The following is a 10509-nucleotide window of genomic DNA, read 5'->3' as shown; positions in this document are numbered from 1 at the left end:
CAATGCTCGGTCTCTACCAGTGCCTCTACCGGAGCCCGGATACTCATGAGCACTCACCACCGTCCAAGTTCTCGGCCGTTGCCCCGAGCTGCTCACATCGACCATGAGAGCACATTGAGCTGCAGGCACCATGGCCTCAATGCAGGCGGCGAATTCCGATTCTGGCGGACACCATTCTACGGAAAGAGCGCCACATGAGGCAGGCGCAGGTCACCAACTTCAAGACAAGCATGACACGAACAGCAGCGAGTGGCAGTCGCGATCTGGACCACTGGGCATTCACACGCATCATCCCTACGAATACGCAAAACGAAGGCGAAGCTCTCACCGACGAAGTTCTGTGTATCGCGAGTCTGCAAGACGAGAGCCTTCGACTGCCCGTCAGCACGAACAAACTGGTCGCAAGTGGTGGAGGTTTCATCTAAGAGAGTGGAATGACGACGACGAGCAGGATTGGTGGTTTGCCAGTATTGCCATTCCTCTCATCGCGGCTGCCATTGGACCACTTGCCAATGTCTTCTCGGTGGCGGCACTGGTGACCTCCTGGCGAATGTGCCTGGTCACTGGCATCGATGACAGTGGAGCCGCAAGAGCTTGCCGGTACAGTGGCGGTTCTACGACTCTCGGATCTCGGCTTGATGGTCACGATTTCGCAGATCCAAGATGGTGCTACAACCTCGATGTTGTGAGCCTCATCGTTGGCTTTGTCGGAAACTTTTTTCTGCTTTGTAATTTCACGAATCGAGTCAGATACATTATCGCTCTGCCGGTCACGATCATTTGCTGGTACATTGCTACCGGTATCCTACTGGGCATCACCGTGGCCATGGAACTGCACGAACCGCCTGTACGACCTCAGCAAACCTACACCCAGGGCTTCTGGTATGCTGTGATAGCTGCTTGCATGTACATGATGTGTGCTATGCTATTGATGGTCAATATGCTTGGATACTGGCTCGGGCACTATCCGCAGCACTTTGCACTCACAGAAAGTCAACGAACCTTGATTTTACAGACTATGCTGTTCTTCATTTGGCTCGCAGGTGGCGCAGCTGTCTTTTCGCGAGTCGAAGGCACTTACGGCGATCACAGTCTCGGTTTTGAGTGGAGCTACGTTAACAGTCTTTACTGTTGCGATGTGACGATCCTGACTGTTGGTTTCGGAGACTTGTATCCTTCGAGCAACATTGGTCGAGGCTTGGTCTTTCCGTACTCTGTGGGTGGCATCATCATGCTTGGTCTTGTGGTTTCCAGCATCACGAAATTCGCTGCAGAGCTTGGTTCGGAAAATGTGATCAAACGACATGTTGAGAGGACGAGAGTCCACACGATGGGACGGACCGTTACGACATCAATTGAGATGGAACGACAAAAGACGTCTGCAGATGGCCCGCCGCCTGTCATCTCTGCGCCTTTTGACGCTGTCGACTTGCCAAAACATAAGAAGATCGGCTTCGCTCACACTGACCACGAGACCGAGCATCCTTCGCAGAGCAAATCTACTGGAACACTTGGTGGTGTGCAAAAAGTCGGCAGCATACTCTTGAGCCCACAGAGACTACGCACGAGAAAGCCGAGACTGCTACTTCTACGAGAAGAGAAGGATCGATTCGACGCCATGCGCAGGATCCAAAATAGCACATCACGCTTCAAGAACTGGTACGCGCTGTTCCTGTCGATTACAGCGTTCGGTATACTTTGGTGCGTTGGTGCAGTCTTTTTTTGGCAGTGCGAAAAGGGCGTTCAAGGCATGACTTACTTTCAAGCATTGTATTTTTGTTATGTCTGTTTGCTCACTATTGGATATGGCGACCTTGCGCCGAAAAGCAATGCTGGCAGACCATTCTTCGTCGTGTGGAGCCTGGTCGCGGTGCCCACGATGACCATCCTGGTCAGTGATCTCGGCGAAACGGTCATCAACAAATTCAAGCATGGCGCTTCTGGGCTGGCAGACTTCACGGTACTGCCACAGAAAGGCGCATATCGGTCATTCTTGAGCAAGCATCCATGGCTTTTGGGCTGGCTTCAGCAGCGCAGAGATCGTAAGCAGGAACGAAAGCGTCTAGAAGATGGCTTCCCGACAGGTCCAGAGCCTGACAAAGACGAGCCGCCTACGATTGACGAGCTGGCTAAGGATCATGTGCCTACAGACCAAGACCTTGCTCAAAAGTTGGCCAAAGTCATCCGCAAAACTGCGAGCGATGTCAAGCAATCTGCGAGGAAGAGATATACCTATGAAGAATGGGTCGAGCTCACTCAGCTTATTCGCTTCACCACGGGCAGCGAGGAGAGCAAAGCCGAAGAAGCAGACGAAGGGCTGGTGGAATGGGATTGGATCGGAGAGGACAGTCCGATGATGGCCACCCAAAGCGAGGCAGAGTTTGTCCTCGATCGACTTTGTGAGAGCATGTCGAGATATGTTAAGAGAGTGTCGAATGCCAACGTGGACAGAAATGGCGACAACAGTGTCCACTCACGGGATCATGGTGAGGCGCCCGGACCTTGTGGAGAGCAACCTGCTGGGTGAAGATTGGAGACCGGATCCCTGAGAATGTTCCTCCAATTGTGGCTTTTGAGGAGCCGATCACCAAGCGTCTTGTCACGCGACCCTCCCCCACACGACGAAGACATGGTATACTTGGCGCCCAGGACTGCACCCTAATGACAAGATCCATTTTCCACCAGTCAGAATCTCGAACCTTCTCTCCAAGATCTTGGTAAAATCCCCTCCACAGATTTGTATTGCAGGTTTGGCACGTGGCGCCTTACTACCTTTCAGCATTGAGAGCTTTGTGGTCGTCGCTTGGGTTGCTTCGGCAGCTGCCAATGTCTTGCGGCGTGTACGGCGTACCGCTGCAGCCACCTCCACATGTACCGCTCCGGAGAGCTTGATCTAAGCTGTCGCGGAATGCAATCCTTCGGTCTGCTTCCTTCTCGTATGGTACTATACTTCAGATCGTCCATGAATGGGAGTGCTGCGATACTGGTTCAGCGTGAGATCACATAAGAGCACAGAGTGGCCGCGCATGCTCTATCCTTGTCCCTGCGAGCTCGACTTTGTACACAACCACGACTGATACCACTCGAAGCATCAACACGACCGGTGTCTCTAGCATGGCTGAGCTTAGAACCGACTCTCCGGAAGATCGTGTCTCGGTACACGACTTGAAAGAGAAGGATGTCTATCATTCCGAAGTCCTAGTCGACAAAGACTTGATGAACGATGCTTTCCAGGGCGAGAATGAAGAGCATGAGCAAAGCATGTGGCAGGCTGTCAAGACTCACAAGATGGCTTGCTTTTGGGCCTTCGTCTTCTGCTTCACGATTGTAAGCGTATCGCCGGACCTGCGTTGCGCCAATCACAGACTAACGCATCCACTAGGTCATGGAGTCGTTCCAGATGTTCTTATCCGGCAACTTCGTGGCACTGCCATACTTCAAAGAGGTGTACGGCGTCCAGCTCGAAAACGGAGAGATGGCCATCGAGTCGAAGTGGCAAAGTGCACTCTTCGCAGCTGGCCAATGTGGTGCTTTCGTCGGCGTCTTCATTGCAGGCCCGATCACGACCAAGATCGGCTATCGGTGGACGACTATCATTGGGTTGATCCTCATGAACGCCACAATCTTCGTCTCTTTCTTCGTACGTCTCGAGTGCTTGACACATCACGGTCTCAGCGCTGACAGCTATTGTGACAGGCAAACTCGCTCGTACTACTCACAGTTGGTCAGCTGCTAGAAGGAGTCCCGTGGGGTTTCTTCATTGCCAATGCTCCTGCTTATGCCTCCGAAGTCGTACCACTAGCGCTTCGTGGTGCGTGCACAGGCACACTGCAGATGTCATGGTCCATTGGAGGTCTGTTGGTAGCAGGTGTTACCTATGCGTATAACCAACGCCTGGACGAATGGGCGTGGCGCGCTCCTCTCGCGTTGCAGTGGCTCTTCCCAGTAGGTGGCTGTCTCAATCAACTGTAGGCTCGAATGCTGACCTTCTCAGACTCCCATCCTGGTGCTAGTCTTCTTCGCTCCAGAATCCCCATGGTATGTTCAGCTGAAGACAACCACTCCAGCACAGCTGACGTCGAATTAGGTGGCTTATGCGGAAAGGCAGAAAGGAACAGGCTCTTCGCTCTCTCCAACGTCTGGGCCGCAAATCGGACGGAAACGCGGAGAACGCTCTCGCCATGATTGAGCGCACCGTAGAGATTGAAGCTCACCTCGGCGGCAACCCTTCCATCTTGGACCTCTTTAAGGGCGTCGATCTCCGACGTACGATGATTATCTGCCTCATCTACGCCAGCCAAAATCTTGCTGGAAACCTTATCGCCAACCAAGCCGTCTTCTTCTTCACCCAAGCAGGCATCGACACCGACTTCTCATTCCAGCTAGGCATCATCAATTCTGCTCTGGGCTTGGTCGCCAACATCGGCAGCTGGGGTCTCACAGCCTGGTTCGGGAGGAGAACAATCTATCTCTGGGGCACAGCCATCAATGTCACCCTGCTCGTGCTGCTCGGCGTCTGCGCCTCTATCGCTCAGACTACCGCAACGAACTACGCTCAAGCCGTTCTTGGAGTCCTCATCTCTTTCGTCTTTGCCGGATTTATGGGTCCTATCTCGTACACCGTCATTGCTGAGACGTCTTCTGTCCAGCTCCGCGCGCTTAGCACCGGTGTCGGCCGTGGTGCATACTACCTCATCGAGATTCCTTGCATCTTCCTGGCTTCTGAGATGTTGAATCCTACCGGCTGGGGTTTGGCGGGCAAGTGTGGCTACATCTGGGGCGGCACTGCGTTGTTTTGCTGGGTCGTGGCGTACTTTGGTCTTCCTGAGATGAAGCATCGGTCGTACCGCGAGCTGGACATCTTGTTCAAGCGTAAGGTACCTGCGAGGAAGTTCAAGGGCACTGTCATCGACGTGAAAGATAACGAGTAATTGACGGTCTAGTCACTAGGTGGCAGCATTTGTACACAGCGCGGCCTCGAGGAATGGTCGTCAGCGACTGGAGCCAGTTAGTTGAAAAGAGTATGATCTTGTCAGTCGGTTCCTCAGAGGTTCAGAGAAGTTGACGAAAGAGTCTTGCAGTAGGGATACTGGCTGAAGTCCCAAAAGATGATCGCCCGCGTCCCGACACGTGAGGTTTAGAAATTGTTTGCCTGTGAAAATTTGCCTTCCAATGACCTCGCCCTTTCAGAGTCATGCCCAACGACTTCCACTGGCCAAAGACACCCTTTAGATCAGTTGCTGGACATCTGGCCTGGCATCTCTTCCGAATAACTGTTAATCGACTCGACGCGACCTCTACCGCCCACTAGCTGCTGGTATTGTCTACGTGCTGCTATTCGGTCCATGGCCCGGGACACTGGACGGCCAAGAACAACATCAAGCAAGATGCCATCACCCTCTGGGCGCCCCGTCCTCTACTCTGCGCCAAATCTCGACATCAAGTACACCGTCTGCCCCAAGTCGGCAGTCGCCAGCAACATCACCAACACCTACACCATCGACATCAACCGCCTACGCGATCTTCACGGCGACAAGTGGTTCGACGTAAGCAATTATCCCTCTCTATACCTCGCGCCAACTAACACCACTTCCAGCACCTTCTCTACCAGATGGGCTGGAAATTCGGCAACCCCAGTACCCACGACATGACTATACACGCTGGAGGAGGACCTTACTGCAACGGCACTCTCTGCGCCGCAGATGTCGAGATGAGCAATGCCGCCACGCTTGACAAATATGTTTTCCACATTCACTTCGCCAAGGTATGGAAAGCGCGTCGGGCTGTGGTTTACTACAGGCTTGGCATCAGGACTGTGGTGTCACTGTAGCCTTTGTCCGGATTAAGCTGACGTTCATTTCCTCGTAGCGCCCCAGGCCGCCACCAGAGCCAGTGCGGCCTTACGCTTTCGATGTCGAGGAGGACCTGGCGCCTGGCGCCGAGAGTGCCTCCTCTGGTCCGTCCCGCCGCGCCAACGACCGCGCTCCCAGCAACGGGCCAGGAGCAGGTTGAGATTTTGGAGCGTAACGACGCGTCACAGTGCTAGGCCCCCTCAGCTGGAAGGCCAAAGCATTTCCAGGCGACTTAGAGTCGTGAAAGAGGAGCGGGAAGGGAAGCAAAAGCGCTCCAGCGCGTCATAATATCGCAGCGTTTCAGGCTACCATGAAGCTATTGAGCGCTCCCTGACCGTAGCCGTACAGCAATGGATTCAGAACTACCTCTCGCGCTCCCTTCATAGTCCCATGCTTTTGCCTCAAATTCCCGATGCCGCCCTAATCACAAGATCCTATCATTTGGGAGATGACATCGCAAAATTCCCAATGGGAGGAAGTCTCGAAGGGCTCAAGCCTCCATTGCTCGTCACAGAAGCCAAGCTCGATGCCGCCAAGCTCTTTGGTGCCGGTGACAGAATCACGTTACCAAAAGGTGGTATCTTCTTCGGGCTGGGACTCCTTGCCGGACCCACCTCACTGACGTCCATTTCATCCTCATCCTCGCTCTCCGGCCTCTGAGCCCGCCACTCTGCTGTTTCGCTGAGAAGTGTCCGGAAGATCTCGTCGCGGTGCTCAAGGAGCATCTCGCTGATTGAGCTTTCTTCAGACCTGCTTACTCTACCAAAGCGCTTCTTAGGCTTTCTGGCATATTCGGTGGCCCAGTAGCTGTGGTCGTTTGCTACAAAGACCAACGATGCGCCGTAATACCACCCTGGCAGTAAGTCACTCGTTGGCGATTTGCAGGAGATCAGGGAAACATCCTGCACGAACGAGATGACCTTTGTCATCAGGTTCTGTGCCTGATCTTCATGTGCTTTGATGAAGTTGAGGATTGCGCCGTGTCCGATGTTGGTTCCCATCAGGAAGACATGTGTCGAATCGTACAGCTCAATGTAGTTCTCCCATAGATACTTCAGGGCGCGGGTTGCTTCACGTGTTCGGAATTCGACACTATCAGTTTCTTTATGTTCCTGATTGTCCTCGTCGTAGTCGGCGCTGTGCCTTGGAAGGTTGACATCGATGACAGCGAAGCCTTGGCTCACGGTCCAGTCAACGTAAGTCTTCACAATATCAGTCTTAGAGCACGTCAGCCGCTTGTCTGCGCGTAGCAGCGCAGTCGAATGGGAGCACTTACTAGCCAGGTGTTGTGAAGCTCAATCCTGCCGGTACGTGGATCAGGAGATGCCAAGACCTCCGGAGGATCGTGCAGAATGACCAAAAGAGGTCGAGCTTGTTTGTAGTTGGGTCTAAGACTTGTTAGTAGGAGATCGAATCATTTCCAATGCGAGAATCATACGTTGCTAGAACTTGATTCTCGAATTCGCGGGCTAGTTGTGGCTGCTGTACCGCAAGTGGCATCATTCGGTGCTCCGTGAACATTGTTTCGGCCTGCCACTCCCGCACAACGTTGTGCATACGAACGCCATGAAGAGAGCCTGCGAGTCTGTCTGCAGGATTCTTGGGGAATAGACAGGACCAGAACTTGCTCTGTTGCCGCAACACTAGCTTGACATCGTCCACAGCGGAGATGGAAGGTGTGGTTTCGGCCAGCCTGTCGGGAGGTTCGCCCATCATTGTCCTTGCGACAGCTGTCGCCGACCTGGAGATGGACTCAAGATTGTAGCCACCTTCTAGGCACACTGCCATCTTGCCGTCTGCCAGGGACATGAGCATATGTGTCATGTGAGCGTAGCCGGCAGGTGATACCTTGCAGCCACCTAGCATGTCACCTTCAGCAGCATCGAATCCAGCTGCGATGACGACCAAATCTGGATCGAATTCAATCGCGATCGGCATCACGATCTGCTGGAAGGCGTAGATGTAGTCGGCATCGCCCATGCCCTGCTTGCTCCAGGGTATGTTAACATTCTTGCCAATGCCTGCACCACGACCGCAGTGGAGATGGTCGCCGTACGCCACTCTGTTGTCTCGGTATGAGTGCTCTGGATAGAAAGCACCCTTCTTGTGTAGATGCAAGGAAATATATAGAACATTCGGATCGTCGTAATTTGCCTCCTGAATCCCATTGCCGTGGTGCACGTCCCAGTCGAGGATGAGGACTTTTCGACATTTCTCTCCAAACTCTGCTTGACAGACTTTGGTCGCAATACTGCAGTTATCGTAAAAGCAGAAACCCTTGGCATCTTCGCGCTCCGCGTGATGCCCTGGTGGTCGAATGACGGCAAAGACATTCTTGACCACGCCTAGGACGACCGCTCTGCAAGCCTCGATCGCACCACCAGCGGATAGCGCGGCACAGTATGGCGTGCTGGTCGACAAATACACGGAGTCGTTGGAATGTGGGGGGTGTTGCTGCTCTTCTTTGAGTTGTACAGTGTTGAGAGTTCGCAATGACTGCACCCAGTTCCAGTGCTCGATGGTATGCACCAGGCAGACTTCGTCCCGAGTCACCATGCGTGCATCTATGCGACCCATATAGTAGTCTATTGAAGGTCCGGATTGACCTTCGCGCCAAGCAAGGCCAGCATTCACGAACGCTTCGAAGATGGCATGTATTCGGCGAGGATCTTCAGGGTGCATATCCTCTTCCACAGGCTCCGCCTCCACATGGAAGCGCATACGTACATCGTACACAAGCCCAGTCTGCGAGGTAGCGTATGGCAAGTTCTTGAACTTGGCTGGCTTCGGGCCATCTTTCTTGGCCGTCACCTGCTGGTCTGCGGCTCCATTCTCTCTGCGGATGCCAGACCCTTTGAGCGTGGGAGTGGTGATCGGCAGCGCTTTGGGGGATGATGTAGCTGTGGCATCCGGATGCGATAGATCGGTCTTGATTAGAATATCGGTGCCAGTACTGTCTGTATGGAGTGGCCGTCGTTCTGTGCTCTCGAGGACGTCGCCGTCATGCATCAAGACATCTAGACCAGATTCGTCTTCCATCTTGCCTGGCTGAAGTGCGCCAGGTCAACAGCGTTCTGTTATCTGCTCATACCGACAGCTCAAGTTATGCAGCAGGATAGTGAGCGAGGCCGTAATCAAGATGCGCTGTTACGTGATTAGCACGACGGCTTCTTAAGATTGAGACTGCCAGGCGCCATTCCGCAACGCAATATCTGAGTGACGAAGATAGGGTTCGCGATCAGAGCATGGACAAGGCTCCGAGGCATGTGCCTGTAGGTAGCAGGATGAAGGTAGAATCACCTGCGTTTGTCGCGGAGGTTCAACTTACCACGTCCGCGCTTCGCACGCGTCTCGAATTAATTGTGCCAAGGTGCGCGTGTCTGGTCGTCTGCTTTGATTGCGCTGCTTTCAATTGCAGTATGGCTATCTTAGTCGAAAAGATGCTGTGTGATCTTGTTGCGCGTAACCTGGAAGTCCGTGTAATAGTATAGTAAAGGAAGGTCCGAAGTAGTAAGCTAAACTTAAGCGATTTCGAGCACGGGCCGCTATACGATCTAGATCACATCGCGCTTAACATCAAGTTCTGAAGTGAGCGAAAGACCTTGAGGTGATAGCAACTACGATTAAGTCTCTATAGAGGTTTAGAGCTAAATATAGGGCTCTTAAGATAGAATATTACTCTCTATATCCTTATATAGTAGTATCTCAACTAGAAGCACGAGAATGTCTCCTATGAGTCCGCGTATAAGGTACAGCCCAGCGATTAACAGCAGGAAAGTAGTCTTAGAAGCTCGCTAAGCGAGATCGTCCTCGGGGCCGCCAGAATTAATGGTCTGCCTTGTGAGGCAATTTGCCACAACCACAACCACCGAGAAGCAGAGATAAGCGACTTCGTTCCCTCTTCATCTTCTGCCCAAGAACACAGTAAGGTGTGACCCAGGCTGTCACTCCGACTGCTCTGTGAGCAGCAAGAGAGGAGGTACATTATTTGATGCATACTCTCGCGCAGTTCTATGGAGGGAAAATCTTGTCGTGTGACCGAGTGGGTCGCGTTTGCTGCGTTTCCCAGATTTCTTGCTGATTGTGTCCGCCGCATCGGCACGCAACTGCCCTGGCTGTCGGTTGTGCTGGTGTCGGAATTGGACGCTGACTGAGTATCCGCAGCCATAGTGTTGGCGAAGTTGGAGATGGCGAAGGTGTGAACGTGAGTGTGGTACCAGAGTGTAATGATGTTGTGCTATTTGCGTTTCTGTGTTGATGTGGTTGTTGGCTCAATGCTGTGGGTGCTAAGTAAGTTCGTTGATTGCTTGAGGATATTCGAACAGTAACAGGGGAAGGTGCAGGCCCTAGCACGTAGTAGATGTCTCGAGGCAGCTCATTGAAGCGCAGCAGGTGAGTGACCTTCATTCCGCCTTCTCACTTGTGATGTCCTCCACCACTTCATCGCAAGCATAAGGTACGCTCCAGGTGCCAGTGTCTCGCCGAGCATGCTCAGAACTGCGGTGACCTCTGACACGTGGCAACCTGCTAACCTCGCATGAGCAAGCCGATGCTATGTTGATCTGTGTAATCTCATTCCGTTTTGCTCGTCTACACAGCGACCTGATGCACTCACTTGGTCCTGGTGAAGAGCTCACAGGCCAAGCGTAATCTCAAG

General features: G+C 53.0%; 4 protein-coding genes across 4 annotated transcripts; 3 read left to right on the top strand and 1 right to left on the bottom strand.

Annotated features, from left to right (window-relative positions):
- Positions 1 to 130: 130 nt before the first annotated feature.
- CLAFUR5_03122 (Outward-rectifier potassium channel TOK1) lies at positions 131 to 2527 on the top strand (the record flags this gene model as incomplete). Its single annotated transcript, XM_047902270.1, has 1 exon — positions 131 to 2527. The coding sequence occupies one exon, from the start codon at positions 131 to 133 to the stop codon at positions 2525 to 2527; it is 2397 nt and encodes a 798-aa protein (XP_047758907.1).
- Positions 2528 to 3114: 587 nt separating this feature from the next.
- On the top strand, positions 3115 to 4931 carry CLAFUR5_03121 (General alpha-glucoside permease; the record flags this gene model as incomplete). Its single annotated transcript, XM_047902269.1, has 5 exons — positions 3115 to 3327; positions 3383 to 3640; positions 3697 to 3945; positions 3995 to 4038; positions 4088 to 4931. The coding sequence occupies 5 exons, from the start codon at positions 3115 to 3117 to the stop codon at positions 4929 to 4931; spliced, it is 1608 nt and encodes a 535-aa protein (XP_047758906.1).
- A 414-nt stretch (positions 4932 to 5345) lies between these two features.
- Positions 5346 to 6012, top strand: CLAFUR5_03120 (uncharacterized protein; the record flags this gene model as incomplete). The annotated part of the gene is made up of 3 exons (XM_047902268.1): positions 5346 to 5546; positions 5597 to 5764; positions 5869 to 6012. The coding sequence occupies 3 exons, from the start codon at positions 5346 to 5348 to the stop codon at positions 6010 to 6012; spliced, it is 513 nt and encodes a 170-aa protein (XP_047758905.1).
- A 277-nt stretch (positions 6013 to 6289) lies between these two features.
- On the bottom strand, positions 6290 to 8891 carry CLAFUR5_03119 (Histone deacetylase clr3; the record flags this gene model as incomplete). Its single annotated transcript, XM_047902267.1, has 3 exons — positions 6290 to 7069; positions 7129 to 7240; positions 7291 to 8891. The coding sequence occupies 3 exons, from the start codon at positions 8889 to 8891 to the stop codon at positions 6290 to 6292; spliced, it is 2493 nt and encodes an 830-aa protein (XP_047758029.1).
- Between the last annotated feature and the right edge of the window lie 1618 nt (positions 8892 to 10509).

The sequence above is a fragment of the Fulvia fulva genome, chromosome 2 (genome assembly GCF_020509005.1).
Source record: "Fulvia fulva chromosome 2, complete sequence".
Classification (NCBI taxonomy): Eukaryota; Fungi; Ascomycota; class Dothideomycetes; order Mycosphaerellales; family Mycosphaerellaceae; genus Fulvia; species Fulvia fulva.
This window is presented reverse-complemented; position numbering and strand designations above follow the sequence as displayed.